This window comes from Manis pentadactyla, chromosome X, assembly GCF_030020395.1.
Source record: "Manis pentadactyla isolate mManPen7 chromosome X, mManPen7.hap1, whole genome shotgun sequence".
Taxonomy (NCBI): Eukaryota; Metazoa; Chordata; class Mammalia; order Pholidota; family Manidae; genus Manis; species Manis pentadactyla.
The window spans coordinates 47,065,038-47,088,508 of record NC_080038.1 but is presented as its reverse complement, the minus strand read 5'-3'; the positions used below and the strand labels follow the sequence as shown (position 1 = coordinate 47,088,508).

Genomic DNA, 23,471 nt, shown 5'->3' with positions numbered 1-23,471 from the left:
CTTTTAAAATCTGCCCGTTTTCCCTTCCCCGGATTCCGCTCCTATGGCGAACTCTGATAGGGCCGTTGGGGGCTCAGGTTGCCTTAAACTAGACTGAAATTTAGAAACCTCCTGGAATTCTGAAACCTAGAGCCTTTGGTTTGAGGCCAGGTTTTGACGTAGCGTTTTACATTTCTGCAAAATGGTTCTAGAAATAATAATCACATACACAAACTTCCTCTCATCATCAAAATGATTGATTCAGTTCATCTGCCAGATTTTTCGACAGCCTTCTATCTTTTCATCTACTCAATTATCCTCCTTCCAATTCTTTGCTCTCCCTTTCCCTAGTGTATGCTGTTTTTAACTGTATTCTAGTTTTTTTGTTTGTTTGTTTGTTTTTGCTAGATAGACGGTCGCTTGTGAGGCATGGTGGTGACGTTCTGGCTTTGGTCTGGGATTCACATCAGGAGTCGGCTCCTTATTTTGTAACCCGATCAAAATCACTGTCGCTCTCTGAGCTTCAGTTTCCTCTCCTCTAAATTAGACATCCCTAAAGAGACGTTTAGGAAACTGCCCATTGCAGCCTTGTTGTGGCAACACAGAATTGGGTAACTTAGAGACCCACCACCAGGGGAATGGATAAGAAAAATGTGATATATGTATAAGATGGACCCCTAGAATGAATTAGATCTACATATGGCATGGCAGGATCTCTCAAAAACAGAATGTTGAGTGAAAAAAGAAACAGAACAAGATTTATAGTACAATACTGTTTATGTAAATTAAAACACATAACAATACCATATATTTTTCACAGATACACATATATGTAAATAAATACATAAACGGTGGATTGGAAGGATGTATGTTAAATACACGAGAGTGGGTGCTTGTGTGGGAGAGGGGATGGGATCAGGGATGGGTAATGAAGGGGACAAAACAAAATGAAATAAAGAATAAATGGGCCTTGCATTGACCAATGATGATATTGTGTGCCAAGAACTGAGTATGGTCAACTTAATTCTGTGCACCTGAGAGAATATGTAAATAGTACCCTATCTACCCCCACCCCTGTAAAGTAATTGAGCTCACAGGGAGCAGGCTGTCTGAGTTAGACTCCCAGGCTTGGGTTTGCCCCCAGTGATATCCCTCCCTCTGAATTTAGTCAAAGCCTACCAAAGTCCCAGCTATATACAGTGGACTCCTCAGTAGAGCTCCCATCCCAGAGTGAGCAGTCCCTTCAGAAGCCATTACTTTGTGGGGGCATTTCCTAACCCCATCAGTTCCCCCCAAGTTTGATTCCAATTCTCAGTCCCCATTCTCCATGGTGGTCCAGTTTCAGGAACACCTTGTATAGGGTTTTGTAAAGGAGACTGATACAGGAGTTGGGAGTGGTACCTGGGACCAGGGTTTGGGATGAGATGGGATTCTCAAAGGGTTCTGTCCCCCATGTTCAGAGCCTGAGCCAAGAGAGGAACATCTTATGAGATGGGAGTCTACCCTCTTGTTGCATACATACATAAGGTTTTCAACTTCCATCTCTCTGATGGCTCTACTTCCCGCAGCAGGAACATACTCTAGTTTGTCTCCTCTCAATTAGGTGCAGACATATACATGTGTTATGTGCACTGTACATGTCTCCACATACAGGCATTTGCTCACATGTGTGCACTAGGCCAGGGTGCCTCTCCACACAAAATCACAAGAGATACACACTGTCTCACTCTGTCATACCTCCCCTCCCCACCTGTGGTCACACAGACAGGACACATAGACACAGACACATGAACATACACACACATACACACACACACAGTCAGAAAAGGGAAATACCCAATATAGCATTGTTCATTTGTTTTCCATTTACAAAATCCAATGGTGAATCCAGGCAGTTAGAAAAAGGAAATGGAGGAAAACCCTCCTGAATGTACCCTATCTACCCCCACCCCTGTTGTTCCCCCCCAACTCCCTGGGAAAGGCACCCCTCCACCACTATCATTGAGAGAACAGGCACCCCCCAGCCCCAGCCTCTCAGCCACTCTGGCCTGCCTTTCCAGGGGTACTCCACAGCCAGGCTCATTACTGTCTCTCCTGCCCAGAGCGCCCTCCCCATTTTTCTTGTGTCAAGGCTTCCCCAGTTCCGGGGCTGTCTTGGGGTAGGAATGGAGCTTTGGGCAAGAGCTTCTATTGGGAAGGGAAAGTGGGGTGGATAAATAAGGATCTCCTCCTTTCCTGGGAAATGAGAGGGGGATGGAGAACCTGGGCAAGAACAGGCAAAGGAGCACCAGCCTGGCTCAGCAGTCCATAGGAACTGACCTTGACAGGGGCCCAGAATGGACTCTGCCCCAAGAGGGAGGCTTGGGACCTCCCACCTGGAGGATCTGGCTGCAGTGTGCTCCACTTTGGGTGGAGGGAAAGGTGGTGGGAGGGAAGGGGAGATGGGCTGCTGGGAGCTGTGGGCCCAGAAGGGCTTCCACAGAGGTCCTTGAGGCCCCTGAGGCTTGAGGGAGACAAAAAGAGGTCAGATAGGAATGGACTAAAGTCCACAGTGCCTTGGAGCTTATACCACTGTGAGTTGCCAAGGCCCCAAAAGGATTTTCATCTCCAAGAGAGCAGCATGAACGAAGGAGACAATTCTGGGGTTGAATTCTGCTCTGATCCCCAGCTCCGGGATCCATCTACTCTGGGGAGTTTGGCTCTCTCCCTACACTCTCCTGGAGGGGATGTTCCTGCCTCTGTGGCACCCACATCAGCCCTAGTGGTGCTGGAGTGGATTTCCATTCTCAAAAAGAAGAGCTGAGGGCCGAGAATGCAGCCCAGCTCAGGTCTCTTTGGCTCAAGGCGTACAGCTCACATCCTGCTCTTAATCTAGTTGGGGCCCATCTCAGGGGTCCTCCCTCCCCTCCTGGCTTCTCAAACAGATGCACAAGAAACACCTGGGAGGTCTGGGCACAGTGGGGAGAGAGAGGAGACCAGGCTTGGGACCAAGGTTAGCCTAAAACAACATTGCATACAACATAGCAATTAAAAATCTCTGCTCCATGGGGACCCAGCGCCCTCTTTCATCCCTCGTCAGCAGATCAGTTTCTCCCTAAATATCCAGGCCTTGCTAAAGGGCTTAGAAGAGGGAGTGTGCATGGAAACAGAGAGGGCAATAAGAGCTCTGAAGTCTATTTTACACGACAAATTTCCTCCTTCTGGACAGTTTCAGGAGAGACATTAAAGCAGGAAAGCCTGTCTCCTCAGCTGTTACTAGAACCTGTATTTTCAGTTTTGCTTTTTCTCTAAATTGTCACTTTTGAGAGAAAGAGAAATTGAGAGATTGAGAGACTGAGAGAGGGGAAAGGAAGAGATTGTAGAAGGGGAGAAGGAGGTGGCAAAAACAGGCCCCACAGAACTAGAAACACCTCTTTCCCAGTCCCCTTCCCAGTCCCCAACCCTGGGGAGGTGTTGGCAAAGGTGTTTAGATTCCAGGCAGTCTGAGGGGTTGGGGCTGGAGCTCAGAAAGAGAGGCTCCTGTATGGGGCCCACCCCTTCCTTTCTGTTGGCCCCATTATGGTGGCTATGATCTTCTTCATCCTATCTGCCTATCAGACTGCTTCACATGACACAGTAGGGTTCTCTGGGAGCTGGGGCACCTCCTGTGCCCCAGCAGGGGGCGTGAGTCCTCAGGCACTTCTTGAGGTCCTTGTTGAGCAGGAAGCAGACGATTGGGTTGACAGCAGCCTGGGCGAAGCTCATCCAAACAGCAGTGGCCAGGTAACGGTGGGGCACGGCACAGGCTTTCACAAACACTCGCCAGTAGCAGGCCACAATGTAGGGTGACCAGAGAAGCAGGAAAAGCAGTGTGATTGCGTAGAACATACGGCCCAGTTGCTTTTCACCCTTGACCTCATCCATGCCCAGCAGCCTCCGGCTGGCTGCGTGCCCATTCTGCCGGATACCCAGCAGAGTTGGTGGCATGGGCCCACGACCAAAGCCGGCGATCCAGTTGGCAGCAGCCTGGCCTGTGGCCCCAGGGCCATGGAATGTCCAGTTCTGGCTGATAGCTGGCACCATCTGCACTGGCTTCATCTTACGGTGACGATACTCGAAGAGGAGCAGCTTGCCATAAACAGCATGTGTGGCTGCCATGAGCACAGCCAACATAAGCATGAAGCCCAGCGTGTCATTGGCCTTGAAGTAGCGATGCTCAAAGATGCACTGGTCCTCCTCACGGATAAACTTGTAGGTGCCCACATCGAAGACGGGTGGGAAGGCCATGGCCACAGAGAGTGTCCAGGCCATGCAAATGACAGCTGCACATGTCCAGAGTGTCATGCGCTTGGCATAGAAGCGGTGGTGAGCAATGGCCATGTAGCGGGTGACACTGATGCAGAACAGCATGAAGGCTGCATGGAAGCAAAAGAGCACGGCCATAAAGGCCACAATCTTGCAGCTGAGTGCACTGAAGGTCCATGAGGAGCCGTGGCGCACAGAAGCCAGCACAAAAGGGAAGCAGACGGCGGAGCGTGTGCCATCAGCCAGGCACAGGTCCAGCAGAAAGTAGTAAGGAGCCTTGTGCAGGGCACGCTCCTTGAGCACCAGCAGGGACAAGATGGCATTGCCCACCAGGCTCACACACATGATCAGTCCCAGAAGCACCATCTTCACATAAGCTGATGCTGATGGTGGAGGCAGTGTGCCGCTCACCTCCTCGGGCTCTCCAGTGGTGTTGGCCATACTGAGGGGCAGGGGCTGCTCCCAACCCTACAGGGCCAGCCAGTCTGGTACTTGATGGACCCTGGAGGACTCCATCAGTTGTCCTGCTGGGCTGTACCTGCAAATGAGGATAATAGGGGAGACACAGACACAGAGAGACAGAGAGATGAGGGCAGGAGAGAGAGAGAAAAAAACACACAGGGAGGCACAGATAGAAAGATAGAACAAAGAAGTACAAAATGGTGACAAAGATATAAATGGATACAAATGGAGAAGGATATAGAGGGAATGAGCAAGAGTGAGAAGAGATAAGGAGAAAGACAGCACCAGAGAGACAAGGAGAGAGGGAAGGAAAGAGAGGCAGAGAGAGGAGGGAGAGTGAGGAAGAGAAACCCAAGAGAAAGAGACAGAGAGAAACAGGTGGAAAGGCAAGGCAAGGAAGAAACAGAAAGGGTGGTGTTAGTGTGTGTAGGCCACCTCCCCACTACCTCCCCAGCTGGTATCAGCTCCTGCCTCTGGCTCACTGCTGCTCCTACCCCTCCTGGCTGGATGAGGGTACTTTACCTCTCTTGATGTCCCAGGTTACCTGTTTCCTCCATTGGTGGGTCTCTGGGGAAGGATATTGACATGACTTTTCTTCCCCTCTGCAAAGCCCTAATGTTGAGCTTTTCAAACTCTGACTGCCACCCATGGTAAGAAATACATTTTACATCACCACCTCACACACATCGCTGAAGCAAATGTTTCACAAAACAGTACTTATCCTATGTGCTGTGTATGTCATTTGTTTCTATTCTGTTTCGTGTAGTTTGGTTAATGCTGGTAGCCACTCATTAAGTAGGTTTTTTATTCATGATTAGGAATGTGCTGAGTGTGCTCATGTTCAAGGAACAGTGGGAAGACCAGGGCAGTTAGAACAGGGCTGGCAAGGGAAATGGTGGTAGGTGAGGTCACAGAGGTGTCTGGGGCAGTTCATGTAGGGCTGTGAGCTATGATGAGGACTTGGGTTTTATTTTAAATGAGGTGGGGAGTATGTGTAAATATGAAGATGTAGGTAGGCTTATGTGTATTCACTTATCGAAAACCTATTGAGCATCAACTGTGTGCCAGGCACTGGGGTACAGCTGTGAACAAGATAGTCACAGTTCTCTGCCCTGCTGAAGCTGACATTCTAGATAATAAAGAAGGTATATAGGTGAAGTAAAGTAGGTCAGATGATGGGAAGTTCCTAAAAATAAAGGAAGTCAGGGGAATATAAAATAAAAGGTGGGGGAGGTGCAATTTTAGATGAGGTGAGCAGGGAAGGCAGCATGGAGAAGGTGCCATCTGAGCAATGACCTGAAGGGGGTGAAAGAGTGAGCCATGTGGATATGTGAGGGAAGAGAAGTCTAGGCAGAGGGAACAGCCAGAGCAAAGGCTCTGAGGTGGGACTACACGTGGTGCATTTGAGGAAGAGCAAGAAGGCCAATGCGGGTGGAACAGAGTGAGCAAGGGAAAAATGGTGGGTGGTGAGATCAGAAAGGTTGGCCAGGCCAGATCATGTAGGCCATGGTGAAGAGTAAAAGTTACTCTGAATGAGATGGCAACCATGGGAGCTTTTTGAGCAGAGGTAAGATGTCCTATGACTCAGGATTGAACAGGATCCCATTGCTGCTGTGGCACAAAGGTGGAAGTAGGGAGGCTATTTAGGAGGCTCCTGCAGTAATTCAGGTGAGAAATAATAGCAGTCCCATACCCCTTGCCCTGGTTTATTTTTCTTCTTAGAATTTCTCTCTTCTAATGCACTATATAATTTACTTTTAAAATCTGATTTATTGCCTGCCTCTCCCTGTTAGAACGAATGTTTCTCAAGGGCAAAATTATAGATTCACACACTCTCCTCTAGAAGAGCCGTGTATAGCATGTGCTAGGCTCTCAGTCAGAAGCTGTCAAGCCAAATGGTTGAGAGAGTAAATAGGTTGGTGGCTCAGAGAGGCATCCAAGTAGTCAGACTGGGCAGTGCCTGAGTGGTGGGACATAGGAAAGCTTGAGGGGAAACAGGAGGATTCCTTGTATGTGCGGCTGGGGCAGGGGGAGTGAGGTGTGACAAGGTAACACAGAAGATTCCAGGGGAAAGGCAGCAAGGCAGGTCAGGCAGAAGTTCAGCTGGGCTGGATTTGAGGATGGGAGCGGCAGGACTTGGGTGAAGCTCTTTCTACACCCTTCCTCCCAGGATAAAAGTCTACCCTCTGCACCGATACCCAGAAAAACCCAACTTGGCTTGCCACAGCCACCTGGAGCCAGGTTTTTTTGCTGGTATCCCAAAATCTCACAGATGGTGCCAGTAGGCCATGAGAGGTTGCAAGAGCAGGGGCTCAGGAAAAATGGGATTGGTGGGCCCCCTTTTGGCCCCTAAAGGCCTAAGCTCCCCTGGAACCGTGGACCAGCTGATAGCTAGATGTACGTAAATATGCATGTGCGCGCGCGCACACACACACACATACACACACACATACACACACACACACACACTCCTTAGCCTTGAAGGGAGGCAGGGAAAAGCAATAAAGACTGAATGTAACAGAGTCAGAGAGACATACAGAGAGTGACAGAGAAGGAATGATGAATGAATGTATGTGTGTTTGTGTGTGTGTGTGAGAGAGAGAGAGATAGAGAGACAGACAGAGACGAAGACACAGCAGGGAGAAAAAGAGAGAAATAATCAGAGAAAGGGGAGAGAGACAGGAAGAGATAGAAATAGGCAGACGGGAAGAGAATGAGAGTGAGAACAAAGAGACACAGAAACAGAGTGCAAGAGACAGAGAAGGCAGAGAAGTAGGGACAGAGTGAGAGACAGAGAGACAGAAAGGGAGAAAGAGATAGAAAAAGAGACAAAGGGAGGAGAGCAGGAGAAAGAGACAGAGACTGAGAGACAGAAGGAGAGAGATAATGCCAGTAAAGAGAGATGGATATAGAGAAATAGAGGTGGGGGTGGGGCCTGAGAGACAGATAATAGGGAGCCAAGGGGGAAAGAGGCAAAGATAGAGACAGAGAGGGAGACACAGAAATACGCTAAGACCAAGAAGGTGAATAATGCGAAGCTGAGTCTCAGTGAAAACAAAAACGAACACCAAAACAAAGAATAAAACAACAACAACAACAAATAGCAAAAAAACAAACCCTGGTGTTGCCTGGAAACCTGGGGCAATTATACAAATAAGCAAGGAGAGGGTTTTGAGCACAGATTGGCAGCGGCAGCCTGGGCACATCAGAGACTAAGGATGTGTGTGCATGCACGTAACACACACACCTGCTTGTGCCCGACTCCCTTAGATAGCAGATACACACCTACACACTCACAGAACCTACTGCTATGGAAATCCGCAGACAGCAACCAGCTCACACACAGGGACACCAGCGCCCGCGCACACGCACGCACACACACACGCACACGCACACGCACACGCGAGCGGAAGGTATATCTGTACCGCTGCCTCCTTCACACGAGCTGGGTACCCTGCCCAAACGCCCACGCTTCATCTTCAACAGAGGCGTCACTGCCCCCTAGGGGACATTTTTGGAAATTTGTAGGAGCATTTTTGGTTGACACAATGTTAGGGTGTATGCTTTCCTGGCATTTAGGGGTCCAGGGCGAGGATGCTGCCATCCACTGATTTGGGGTGCAGTCCAACACAGCCACATCCCCTAGGCCTTTAGACTTGTAATGACCTGAACTTAGAATCTAACTCTTTCACACAGAAACACAATATCCCCCCTGATTTAACATACCCTGAATTATCCTGGAATACAACTTTTCATGTAAGTCCAGAGGAGACTGTACTTTGCTTTGTGGAGCAGTTTCCTGCAGTTGTTCGCTATTTTGGGAAATCTCACCTCTAGGCCTTTGCCTGTCGTTTCTCTGCACTTGGTGCGAGAGGCGGCTTGTTTTCCACCCTTCTAAACCCACGTTTACTCATGGTAAGATATTCCAAAACTCTAATTACTTCATTGATTCCCCTAGGGAGTGTCACGTCCGAGCATTTACATATCAAAATACAAATTATTTTCCTATATATCTCTTACCTTTTATTTCTACTTATTTCTGGTAGAGTTAATACAATACAGATACTGCATAAAATACTACATGGATTTTCTTTTGAAATTATATGCACAGAGATTATATTAGCTAAGAACTTCATGTCCAGATAGTAAGGTGGTGCTACAAAATACCTGTTACATAAAGAGGGTGTTGGGTATGAGAGGGCTGAGAACCATTCAATACACAAACACTCACACACATACATGTGCAATGGCCTGTAAACCCACAATTGTAACTCCACACACATGCACACATGAACTCTCAAATCCTGAGATATACACACACACAAACTTACTCACATGAAGACTCATATACACAACCTACCTGAGTATCCAAATATTCTCACATACTCAGACAAATTCTTATAACACACATATGTATACAGTGGCATACCTACATCATCACCTATACAAACACCATTACATACATTAACACTCAGATTCAGTTACTTGCATATGCCAGCATGCTCACATGAGCTTAAACCCTGCCACGTGCACACACACACACAGAAACATGCACACATATGTATACAGACAGAACCCCACTCAGATAGCCACAGATATATATGCATGGAGGAAAAAAGAGGCAAGTGAAAAACTCATACACACACACATTACATACTCCAACACACTCTAACACACGGAGATCAACTGACCCAAACCCTGTAATGTAGGTTAGGTACACTCAGCAGCATAGATATGTACATCCTGGCACATGTACAAACACATAACAATTTATGTACACACTCATTTATGCAGAGAAGTGAACCAATTGCAAAACACACACTCCCTGGCAATATGCAAGCACAACCAAACACAAAAAGTGCCTGTAGCTACAGTAACACAATCACACACACAGATGTGTACTCACACACACAGACACTTACTTGATGTACACATCCTGCAACAGGTATACACCCAAAGACAAATCCGCACATGTGCACAGACCGGCCAACTCCTTCACCTACAGGGGGAAACGTTAACAGAGCTGCCTGACTGCTGAGCACCTGCCATTGTAGGGGCCAGAGCAAGAAGGGGTTCTAGGGCGCCATGTGAAAAGGGAAGTTGTAAATCTTTGCATCACTTCCTGTTGAAACATCCCAGATAGTCTGATTATTACTTTGACTGCAACTTGCTCATCGGTGAGGGTTTTTGGTTTTGCCCATAATGTACAATTTTTGTTTTTCTTTTAATTTGATCTCATTCTTATTTTTCCACAACTTTTTTTGGGGGGGGAGGGCATCTCTCATATTTATTTATCAAATGGTTGTTAACAACAATAAAATTCTGTATAGGGGACTCAATGCACAGTCATTAATCAACCCCAAGCCTATTTCTCAACAGTCTCCAATCGTCTGTAGCATAACGAACAAGTTCTTACATGGAATAGAAGTGTTGTATGATTGGCTCTTTTATCACTCTTTATAGTATTAGGCATTCCTAAATATAATTATCTCAATAATTTTCTTGACTGTTGCTATTTTGAAAGACCTTTTCTTCTAGAACATTTCAAACATAAAAAAGTAGAGAGGATACTGTAATGAACCTCACCGTGCCCACTGCCCAGATTAACCAATGATAGACTCACAGGGTTTTGTTTCACCTATAACTTAACCGACTTCCAGAGTGTTCTGAAGCATTATCTATTATACCAGAGTATTTCAGTAAGTATTTCTAAAAGATACTCTTGTAAAAACACTACAATATCATTTTCATTATTTGTTGGTTTATTTATTGATTTACTTGCTATTGGCTTTTGATATTAAAAAAATCAGCCAAATCTGATTCTTGGTGGTATTTCATAACTACTTTCATAGTTATCTTTTATTTGTAGGCAAAAATATTTATCAGTGTAAGTCCAGGAAGAGGAAATCCCGGGGCAAAACAACTCTAAAACCGAAATCAGTCAAAGGGAGAAATAAAGTTTAAATCCATTTATTGCTTACAAACCGCAGTCCCGGGGCCTTCTGTCTTCCCTGCTACAGCAGAAGCAAAACTGGCCCCTCCCCCTCACCTCTCAGGTACAAATTAGCCTTCAGTTGCCCAGGTAATTACCCATTGATATGGAGATGAACTTCTCTCCACCCCTGAGGAATGGTGCAAATGCAGTAAAGCCATACTTCTTTCCACCTCTGAACGCCTATTGATACGCAGATTTACTAAAGCCAGGCGAGATATTCTGGAAATATTACAGTTTTACCCACAATCAGTAAGTGAATATAGCCTGACAGGAGATGAACTGCACTGATTCATTAAAGGAAAAGCTGGGCCTTTATGGCTTTGTTGCAGAGTGCTGCTTTCTTCAAAAAGCAGAAGACCTAAAATTTGCTTCTTGAAAAGAACAGTTTTCAGAAGTCACAATGGTCTGCTGACCTCTTCGATACCTTATATTCAAGTAGATTTAATTTTTAATATACTTCTTTTCCCATCAAAATGGACTTTTTGCTTGAAGCCGGAAAATCAAGAGACTCACCAGACAAACGCAGTAGTGTTCCCTCCTAAGAAATCGAAGATGTCCCTAATTTAAGCAACTTAATGAGAATTGTCTCAAATTCTGGATTCGGCTTTCTGCCTCAGCCTTAATGTCCATTTGCATGGCAAAGTTATCAAAAAGAAACTTCATTTTCCAACAGGCTTTGTTGGTCAACTGACCTCAAAACCGTCTGTCACACAAAAGATTTGGACCTTTCAAAGCATCTGGAGGTGCAAATTGAGAAACTGGCCTCTTTTACGAGATGGGTTGGAACATCCTTAGATGGAGCTCAACCAGCTAGTGACAGGGTTGCATGGTTAACCAGTAAAGCTAAGCTGGTCCTCCCAGCAGAATCTCACATGTTAGCAGCCTGCCAGGAAATGGTCCACATTGTATTTGGGACCAACGAGGTAAAAGGAATATGAAAGGGGCCACTTTCAATTATTGCTATTAGGAGACACAAGGACGACAGGTCATAGGATGTCGAAGCAACACTAACCCAGATTGTTGAGTCAAAATGGTTTTCGTTTTATGCTGACACATCTCTGGATGTTGATTAAACTGTGCTCAATTCAATATTATACTAGTCAGAAAGCCTGAAATGCAAGAAGCACCAAAATAAATGAAGGTTGAAGTATTCAAAGTGATACATTAATATTTTGAAATATTGCGGAAACTGCGTAAGCCTGTGGCAGGAAATTTACATCTGGAATTTGTTCTGAAAATGCCGAGCTTCATTCACAGAGAAGCCCTCGTCTATGAATGTTTGCCTGTAGGTCTCATTTCCACAGTAAATGATGCTAGGTGACTTTAATTAAATCCAAGGCACTACCCACCTGCGTGTCAGCTTTCAGTGAAGCAGTGGGTTCAGTACACCCTTCTCCACTGTTTTAAACCTAAGTGTGTAAGAATTTTGGAAAAGGTGCATGAGCTAAAAGAAAATTTTCAGCATTTCTTTGTGAGTGATTCTTACTTTGCAAATTTGATGCTTACTGTCTTCAACATATGGCTCTTTGAGTGCACGAATACAATTACACTGAAAATTTTAAAGGCATTAAACAATATATGAAAGTGTGCTGACAAGGTTTATGGATGTGAAACCAAACTTCAACTTAGAATGAGGTCATGTATGGTTCCCTGGGTGACTTTCAGTTGTTGCTCTAAGTTGAATACTTAAAAGGACTTAGTAAGATGAGTAAAGCAATGTCTGTGTCTATTTAGAGGGAAAGCCTCAAAATTATTTTGAAATATTCAAAATGAGAATTTTCTGTTAGGCTCAAAATTCATGAGCATTTGTTACAAGAAATGTTAGTATGGCATTTGATTGAAAGAAAAGAAAGAGCCGTAGTTTTAAAGAAGGATCCACCTTTGATGCACAATATTCAAAGGCTACAAATTATCCAAGTTCTGATTACTCATGAAAAAGGAGTTTTAACAAAAACAAAGTACTCCTAGACTATGTTCTGCCGCCTACTTATGCAAGCAGTTTCCTGTTGATGGTGACTAGGAAGAGGCAGAAGAGATTATATTGCTATTTTGAGAGTAAAACCTGGGTCTCTTTCCTGGTCAGGGCAAGAACAAGTGAGCTATAAAAGGGAGGAGAAAAAGGGAAGCAGGAAGAAGACAGGTTGGTATAGTGTGAAAGCACCAGCCATATTCAACACTAGAAACTGATGCGTCAGAGAAACCGAAATGGAATCTGAAGACCCGAGGGCTCGTGCTTTTGAGGTGAGCTTTGCTTATCTTCCCAATCATGCTCGCAGCTGTACTTCATACATTCAAGCTAAATTACCCAGGACATTAAGGTAAATAGTGCCGGAACAACTTCCAAGGAATGGAGCTTACCTCCAACAGCATGCCTACCAAGATCAAGAAACGGCAGGCCCCGATGAAAGTTTATATCCGTGTCAGAACTGCCAAGTTATTTGCTACATTTGTTCATTTGGGTTTTTACCAAGAAACACAGTAACCTGACGTAGGAGATCTATGCTCAGCACCAACTTATTTACCAAATCCTGATGAAAGTGACCATAAAATAAGCCCCGGCAGCCATGACCAAAGGCTCAGAGGAGTGGGCATGAATGTGGACTGTTACGAATTTTCATGGGTAGAAAAAAATTGGTTTCCAGAAGCAAGCTCGAGTGTGCTATGAAAAAACTCTGAAAAGATTTCATTTGAAGGTTGTATACAAATTCAATATTTAATTATTCCCCTAAAATTTTGCATTTTTCTTTTTCTTGCCACAATTTGTATAATATAATGAAAATGTAAGGAATTTCTTTTCACCAAATGTCAGTACCCCTAAATTCTCTTCAGTTTATTTCAGTGTGCCATACAAATAGTTTGCCTTCTCTGTGTGCCAGGTTGTGAATGCCCTAACACATTCACATCTAGTTACATTGCAGAGACACACTAGCACACAGGCACACGTGTACATGGAGGTTCAAATTTGCACTTACACCCGGACTTACACCAGCTGATAAGCGCAATCAGGTACACACACACACACCCTCCTCACAGAAAGAGTCGGGCGTGTGTGTAGGTGCCCATCTACCAGCAAATCACAAAGATATACAACACACACATACAGACAGCCCACCTTCTATAGAAATACAGGCCTAGGCAGAAACACATTCACCATTCACATGGGCACATGCAGACACACACACACACCTGCAAACCAAATTGTTTGGACCCACGTGCTTTCAGACACAATCATGTGTGCACAGACATAAGAACTGACATTGAGACACAGGGCAAGTCCTATTCATATCCTACAGACTCAGGCTCTCCCCAACCCCAGGCTCTTACACCAAGAGGTTAAAACCCACTATCTTATACAAACCCTGCCCTGGACACAAACACGTACACACAGTACAGACACAGACATGCGCACACATACAGGAACATCACTCAGGCTCACTGCTACACACACACAGGCAGGCAAGCACAATGCAGGCTCACACATACACAACCACATAGTCACTAATGCTTATAAACACAGACACAGACCCTCAGAGGCACACACACACTCACACCTACAGATACACTCACATGACACAGATACACACATCCTGGTCCATGGCCATGTAGGCACAAATCCTTTACACACACACACACACACACACTTGCATCATCTAGCTCTGGACACACATATAAACCTGGACACAAAGCTTCTCACATTTAAAGACTCTCACAACAGAGGTAGATTCACATGCACACATTTACATCTTGACCACTAAAAACCTGTTTACATATTCAGATAAAGCACACTGGTGCATGTGCACACGCACACACACGGAAGCATGCTCACATATGCAGATGTGACAGCAACGCAGATAACACCTGCACTCATATGGACATAACATTACCAAGGAAACAGGTGTGTGCGCGCTGAGAAATACACACAGGGCCAAACCCCATCTGTCAACCTCTTAGACACACACTTCCTTTCTCATACACCCATGGTTTTATATACACACATGGTTTTATATTTGTACACTTATGGACAAATCCAGTTTTATGTACAAAAACTCTCACATACACACAGGACCTGCTCATTCTTTTATACATATACATGGATATGGCAAATGTCACAAGCATACACATAGAAACTTCCTATTCATGCTTGCAGATGAACACATACAATGTTACACATTGACGCATGTAATAATTATAGTACTAGGTAAGACCTTAATGGCACAGTGGTCTCATTATGTACCAGGCACTGTCCTAAGCACTTTTTTCAATCTTCACCCTATGAGATAGGCAGCATTATTACCCCCACTTTACAAATAAGAGACTGGGGCTTAGTTGAGGTTAGGTGATTTGCCTAAAGCCACACAGCTACTTAATGACAGATCTAGGATGCAAACTCAAAGCCTGGCTCCAGAGACATTGCAGATCCAACTTAGTCACATGTAGGAATAACTCATCTCATAGACACATGCAGATACACACCAGTCTAACAAGCACATGCACACACAAGCCCTGTACCAGCACACGCAGGTACAACCAGCCACACACACGTAGACGCGTACACAAACATGGATGTGCTCGCATTTACAGACACTGCAGCAGAGGTATATATGCTCTAGGAAAGATAAACACATTCATACACACATGCACAATCACACATGCCACCCAGACGCACTCACACTCTCAAACATACAAAACACCCAGATATACCACCTACACACCATCCAGATAAATCCACACTCATATATGAATACACCCACATTCTCAGATACATTCCCCATCCAAATACACCCAAACACTCTCACACACACTAACCAGATATACTCACATGCACACACACACACCCAGATACACTCACACTCAAACAGCTCACACAGATACACCTATACGTTCTTTCACACACTACCCAGATACACCCTATCTCTCATTCTCCATCCAGAGAGAACTCCACACATCCTACTTAGACATACCCACTCTCTTTTGCCCCAACTTGATAGGTGCACATTCTCTTTCTCATACACATCATTCAGATACACCCACTTTCACACACATAGCCAATACTGATACAGCTACACTCTCTCACACACACGTCCCATCTAAACACACTCATCTTCACATATACACACCTCAACTAGACCTACACTCAAAGGAACTCCACCTAGATACAGTCACATTTACACTAACTCCCAACTCAGTACACCCCTACTCTCACATACAGCATTCAGATACACTCAAACCCACACATACCCCCAACCCAGGCATAGCTACAATCTCTCACACATGGTATCAAGACACACACCCACCGTTCAGACACTCCACCCACATACTCACACTTACAAATTCCCAACCCAAATGCAACCACACACACACACACACCTACCTACAAATAATCCAGAGACACCCACTCACACAAAGATCCTATCCGCATACACCCACACTTTCTCATGTTCACCTCTTTCTTTCTCTCTCTGTTTCTCTTCCTCCCACACACATACCCCAAACACAGCCTCAGTCATAGAGCTTCACCCAGATACATCTACCCTCTCATACATACACACACTATCCAGATTCATCCCATAGGAACCACTGAGATAGCCTCACACCCACACACATCATCGAGATATACTCCCTTACCATCTAGATACACCTACATTCACCCACACATCCCACCCAGATATATTCAACTGTCACACGTGCCATCCAGGTGCACCTTCCCAGACACTCCACTGCCCACATACATCCATGTTCTCATTCCCTCCACACCACCCAGGTGCACCCAGGTGCACTCCAAACAACACACTTCCCACCCAGATATGTTCCCCAAAGTCTCTCTTCAACACACCCCATCCAGTTACACACCACTCACACACATACCCAAATACATACACACTCAGATACACAACCAAAGCTCTCACAACACACCATCTAGATATACCTTACCACACACTTCACCACACAAATATGCCCATGTTCTCACCCACCCACCACCCAGATACACCCACATTCAAACACATTCCACCCCAAATACACCCACACACTGTCATAAACAGTCAAGAAGTACCCTCACACTCTCTCTCACACACCATCCAGATACACCCCCTCACACCTCTAATATACTCACACTTACCCCCGACCCAGTTAAACCCAAACACTTCCCATCCAGATACACCTACACACTTCTCCCACCTAATACATCCCTGCTCTCACTCCCCCACCACACTCAGATACACCCACACTCTAACACACATACACAATACAGATAACCCCCTCTCTTAATCACCGTAATCCAGAATACCCACATTCCACACACACAATGCAGATGTACCAGACTCTCTCACAGATGCCACACAAACATATCTCATTCACATACACCCCCACACCATCCACAGATACCTCCCTATTAGATACACACTCATGTACACACACACCCTCACCCAGATGCACCCAAATTGCCTCTCTCTTACATATACACACCATCTAGATATACTATATCACGCACTTCCACTGACAGATATACTTGTGCTCTCACCAACCTACACACCATCCAGATATACCCACACTTGAATGTTCCCCACCCCCATACACCCATACTCCCTCTTGCACATATTCTACCCAGAAACACCCATGCTCTTTTACACATACAACACAGATGCATCCATACTTTCAAACACATCCATCACCCAGATAGCTCCCACTCTCTCTTGCACCATCCAGACACACCCATAGCCACATACTCCTCAAATATACACGTCCTCACATATATCTCCACCCAGCTACAACCAAACTCTCATTCGTAACATCCTCCACCCAAATAAGTTGATGCTTTCATAATATCTCACAAATGCACCATCTGTGTACACCTACACTCACACTCACCCCTCCCATATACACCCAGGTGTCTCACATACACATCTTACCCAGAAACACCCAGGCTCTCTTATATACACACAATCCTAATACCTTCTCTTTCTCATTCTCTCACCAAATACACTACCCCCTCCATACACACACACACACACACACACACACACACACACGCCCTACTCTGCTTAGATACACCTTCACTTTTGCATACACATTCACATCTAGATTTCTATCTGGATGGCATAATTTGGGAGCTCTCTGTGAAAACCATTAGCTACTATACAGTGTCACTTTGTCCTGGGCCTATGATGGTGGGGGGATGGGAAGGGAGGTCTTTGTGTTTCAAGAAATCCTTTTCTAAAGAGGTCACAGACCCCCTTCCGTAGTAGGACATCAGCCATGATTGGTCCTCACTTCTTGAGTGTGAATAATGACAGGAAGTATCCTGAGTCCCCCACAAAAGCCCAGCACAGGGTCAAGGTCAGAGAATACCCAGAAGGGAGTCGTGGATTCACTCAGGTGTTACAGCTTGCCATCCTGCAGGATGTCCACACTGTTAGAGCCCAACATGGTCTATTGAGTGCCACTGACTCTCAGACATGCACATAAATACATGCTGGGCTGCATGGACCATCACACAGACTCATAAGTATCCTCCCTTATCACCCCCTCGGTGATAAGGCTTATCAGCACAGACCCAAGGCGGCCAAATATCCCTCCCTCACACATACTATCAATCAGGCACATGAACAAATACGTGCACTCTTCCCTACACGTAGGCACACTCACAACAATGCACACTCACACTGTACTTGGTCCCACATGTGCGCATCCATTTACTCTCAAACATAGGCATGCATTCATGGTATACATTCACATGACAAAATGCCCATGAAGGACATACATTCACTCACAAACATGTGTATACACAGGCATACTTACCCATGTCCATACACAGGCAGACTCTGTAACACACCCAATGAGACAATGAATAAACATGATACATAGAGGTGAGCTCCCAAATGTATGTATGCACACACACATGCTCAGACATGACCACATAAACATATTCACACATGGGTGTACTCACACACATAAACACCCAGATGTACACATGCTTGTCAATGAGATGATGTATTTGCATACAGACATTCTAACACACACAACTGGGCATGTATGCCTATAAGCATATTGACAGGCACACAGACTTCGTAGACTTGCACATCATTCATTTCTATATTCACACAACCAGATGTGGAGACACAAATGCACTTACAAAACACACTCAAAATCACAGACATGCACACCATGTATATTTACATACATTCATTCGCCCATATAAGAAACTGTGCAAACAAAAGAAGATTCGTTTAGCTTAGATTCTCAGATACACTTGGACACAAAGGTATGTTCACACACACGCACACGTGGAAGAACAATCACATGTTTTCACACACTTGTACACCTGCATGAGAAGAATTGCTCACACTCATCACAGACACACACATGCAAGGACATACTCAAACACAAGCACACAATCAAACACACTTGTAGGCCAAGAATGGTATGCACACTCACTTACACTGTTCTACAACATATGCCCCAGGGCAAACAATGTTATGTAAACACATATACACTTAGATGTGTGTGAACACATAGGTAAATATACACACATGTTCACTCAAATGCACACACAGCCAGATGTTCACACACACTAGCATACATACACACATATACACTCACAGTCACTCACAGGTATATCCGCACTCACATTCAATCACTCAAACAAAACACTTAATAAGACATGTATACCCAAGTATTATGAAGTATGGTTATTCATGGATACCACAATCAGACATGTACTGATGTATAAGAGTATACCCACAAACATAATTAGACACATACACAAATGCATTCATTCACCTATGTGCATAGCCTTTTGTGCATATATATGCAGGCATACACACTTTACAGCTAACCCCACCTACATAATTAAATGTGCACACATACCCACAAAATGTATTTCTCATGCGCAAAACATGTATTCACACACTCCCCCTACCCACACAATTAGTTCCCCTCATACTAGTGTGACCATCTTCACTAACATTTCCCTAATCAGATATGGATCCATAGGTCTGTCTACATACAAATGAATACCCAAACATGTGTGCACAGACATATACATGATTCAAAGTGCTGGTGAATTCACATGGACATTCACACATAGGCTACTCACACATATACATGACAGATACGGCCACACAGAAGCATGTTCATACACATACAAGCAAGGACACACACACACATGCCCTTACACTCACAAACACACCATTTAGATGCTCCTACCGTCATATGTACACGTAGGCACACATGAATATACATAATCAGATACAACTAGATTCACCTAATTGACATGCATACCCAGGCATTCTGAAACCCTCGCATTCATACACATACAATCAGACATGTACAGTCAAAGAAAAATTCCTTATCTTGCACATATACAATCAGACATTCAACAGGCCTATTGGCTCGGAGAAACACACCCTCACTCAGGCTCAGAATCAAACGTGCTCACTTGCTTACTCAGAGAGACATGCAAAGTCATACTGACTCCCCTGTGTACACACAAGCCTACCCAGACAGCCACACACAGGCACACATTATCACATGGCCTGCTCATATACATCCACAGTGCCCTTGACCAGACACACAAATGCAGACTACACACAGCCACGCGTTTTCAGTTGTACCTGTACACCCACACTCAGGCCCAGATGCCTACAGAACACAGGCTGGGTCCTGTCCCTTCCACACCAATTGCTTCTTCAGAGAAGTCTACTCTATACCCCAAAGCCCCACCCCTCGCTGACCCCACAGAGGGGGTCTTCTGGGTCTCAGTCTTTCCCCTCACCCCACTCCTTCCCTGGACTTGAGGATCCTCCTCCAGCCACCAACCCCTTACTCAGTGTTCTACCGCATCTCTACACTCAGAAACCAGCCAGCAGACCCCACTGGATACCCAGCCCTGGCCCTAGGTTAGCATCGCCCTGGGACCCGTCCCCCACAGGTCTGGATGCTGCATGGGCCACACCCCAGCTCTACCGGAAGCCCTGCAATCTCAGAAGCTTCAGCCTTGTCTCCAGGCCCTGCCAACCACTGACCACAGGCCAAACTCTTGCCAAGTCTCCCCTCAACAGGGAGACGCATACATCACCAGGGCCAGGAATGCTGCAGCCTGCAAGCCAGGCGTCTGCTAGCCCCCAGGGTCTAGAGTCTCTGTTTGTGTGTGTGCACAGACAGGGGCAAGTGTAGGGTAAGGAGCCTGGAGTCGGGTGGGGGTGGGAGGCTCTGCCCACAGGCGTCGGTTGTCACTCCCTACAAATGAGGAGTGACAACTCTGGAGCTGCTCCTGCCTCCCTTCCGCTCCCCTGCCCCAAGATCTCTGCTGCCTTCCCCGGCTCTCTGCCAAGACCCTGGAGAAGAGGAGCCAGTCCTTCCCCCAAATAATCAATAACAATATTAATCATGAATAATCAGCAACAATATTGACTATGAGGTTTGCTGACATTGCTTCAAGGGCCACTTCTATGCACGTCCTTTATTTACATTTAGTCACTGCACACACCCATGATGGAAGGGTTACCAGTCTCTTTGACAGATGGGAAAAACAAGGTTCAATAAATGGCACACTTTCAATGAAGTTGCAGAGCCAGTAGTTGGGAGAAGGGTCCCTGGAGAATCCATATTCTCCACGTACCAGGCTTTCCTGCCCCACAAGACATAGGGGACCACTGGCCACTGTGCCCAAGGCCACAAGACCTGGGGATCTCAGACACAACATGGGCGTCTGAAGCAGAAGTAGTGAGCCATGGATGGAGGCTGGGGCCCACACTGTGGGGGCAACCACGTTGTGTCTGGCCCCTGCAGCTTGTGTGGCCCGGTCCTTGCCCCCACAGAGCCATCAGGAAGCCTATTGCCTGGATGTGCTCCCCACCCCCACATCACCTTCCTTTCAGTCCTACAGTCCCTTCCTACTCCTGGCTGGGAATCACAGCAGTACCTTCAGTGGTGAATGAGCAAAAGTCTGTGTTACCTGTCTAGGAGAGGCAGAGGAAGGTAGGAAGGAAGGAAGAAGGGCAGAAGAGAGGGAGGGAGAGGGATGGGAGAAGGGAAGGAGGAAAGAAGGAAAGAAGGAGTGGAGGGTGGTCTGGGGTGGGAGCAGCTTCTCTGTCGTACCTATCCACCTACCTGTGCGCACAAACACACATACACACACACACACCCTACATGCAGGCCAAGGAGCCTGGAGGAGAGGGAGAGTGGAGGAGGAGGAGAGGGAGAGGAACAGCGCAGGAGGCTGAGCCTGCCCAGGGCGCAGGCGTTGTGAGGAGAGCACCTCCGGTCTCCCAGGCATGCCTCCCACAGCTAGCACAGGGAAATATTAACAAATTTTTATTTGTTAATGCGACCATAATGATACAAACAGAGCCTGTGTAGGGAAACAGGTGTCAGTTCCCTTTCTCATGGGATATTTGGGATTGGGGAAGAAGGGATGGGTAGAGGGCTCTCCAGGCTTGGGTGCACAAGTAGCCCTTATGATGGAGTGGAAAAGGAGAGACAGACAAGAGTCAGAGAGACAGAGAGCACAGCAGTGATGGAGAGTCTGAAATGTGTGTGAGGAGGCAGAAGAAAAGTCCCAGCCCCCCATTCCTTGGAGGGATGCTGACTACTTACCTGGGCTCTCTCAGCAGGGCTGTCTTGGAATCCAGCAAGGGGGTTCAAGCTGTCTCACCCAGGATAAATCACAGCCCAGGCCACGTTGTGGGACCCTCAGTGATCTGGCAGCAAGTGACACACTCCTGCTTCTGTTGCCGTGGATACAGCCGGGCTGGTCTAAATCTCAGACATCAGGGGAAGCAGCACCAGGAGGGGTGTACCAGGCAGGGCTGGGGGTGTTGAGGAGCACCAGGGGGGCAGCACACAGCCTTGGAGTGCCCAGCTAGCTGGCAGGTGGGGGACCGGGCAGGTGCTTCCCCCAATACACACTCCCACCCCCATCTTCATGCCACCACCAAGCTGGGAGGGGGCCAGCGCTGCCAGTCCCCACCTCGCCCCCTCACCCCCCACCCCGCCCCCGCGTCTGCCTTCTGGCCGCCGCCTTTTGTCCTCAGAAGACACGGTCCCCGCGGGACCTCTGCCAACCCTCTAGCAGATGCTCAGGGGCCAGGGCTCCTCTCTGGGGGCACTCGGGCCATGGCCTGGGAGAGCCCCAAGTTGGGGGGCTCTCGTCCAGGTTTACCCCGCTCCCCAGTCCTGGCAGAGATGGGGAAGAAGTGCAGGTCCACAGCCAGAGGCAGCATCAGAGGTGGTGCTGGGGAGGGGATGGGCGCCAGAAAGAGGGGGTGGGGTGGAGAGAGAGGCTGGCCTGATAGCTGTGTCCCGAGTTTTAGATCCGGGTTGAGGAGGGCGGCTCAGAGCATCCGAGGGGGGCCCTGATGCAAAACGGGGGCATCATGGGCTTGCTGGAAGGATGCTCCTGGCCAGGGAACCACCCCAGCTCACACTAATCCAGGTCCCAAGATGCTGGGGACACCTAGCCTGGATGGAGCATGAGTGGGAAGCCCGGGGACCAAAGCTGGACCCCATCCGGCCTGTCCGTCCCCCCTCTCCTCGATTTGCACAGTCCCTGCCTCAGGGACGCACGGAGGAGGGAGGGAAACAGGGAGGGAAGCAGGGAGGGCGAGGGAGTCTGAGCAGGCAGGGAGACTCCCAGCCGCCAGCTTGGTCCTCCCTGGGGCGGGGCGGGGCGGGGCGGGAGCCGCTGGCTGGCCAACTGGGTGGGGATGCTGGCGTGGCGGCTGTGCTGCCAAGACAATAGCCGGCTGGCGAA

The 23,471-nt window shown here is 46.9% G+C and overlaps 1 protein-coding gene across 2 annotated transcripts; it reads right to left on the bottom strand.

The window, feature by feature from the left end:
• Window positions 1–737: 737 nt before the first annotated feature.
• Window positions 738–23,216, bottom strand: GPR173 (G protein-coupled receptor 173). 2 transcript variants are annotated; one of them, XM_036919049.2, is made up of 3 exons: window positions 22,881–23,216; window positions 22,316–22,419; window positions 738–4,801 (listed from the first exon to the last, which is right to left on the bottom strand). In XM_036919049.2, exon 3 carries the CDS (start codon window positions 4,702–4,704, stop codon window positions 3,583–3,585), a length of 1,122 nt encoding a protein of 373 aa, XP_036774944.2. In that variant the 5' UTR covers window positions 4,705–4,801; window positions 22,316–22,419; window positions 22,881–23,216; the 3' UTR covers window positions 738–3,582. The 2 variants fall into 2 exon arrangements, with proteins under 2 accessions (XP_036774944.2, XP_057351596.1); XM_057495613.1 differs by lacking the exon at window positions 22,881–23,216 and having other exon boundaries at window positions 22,316–22,680.
• Between the last annotated feature and the right edge of the window lie 255 nt (window positions 23,217–23,471).

Bases quoted from the DNA above. Each gene is read 5' to 3' on its own strand.
- GPR173 (XM_036919049.2), bottom strand. From the start codon at position 4,704: ATGGCCAACACCACTGGAGAGCCCGAGGAGGTGAGCGGCACACTGCCT.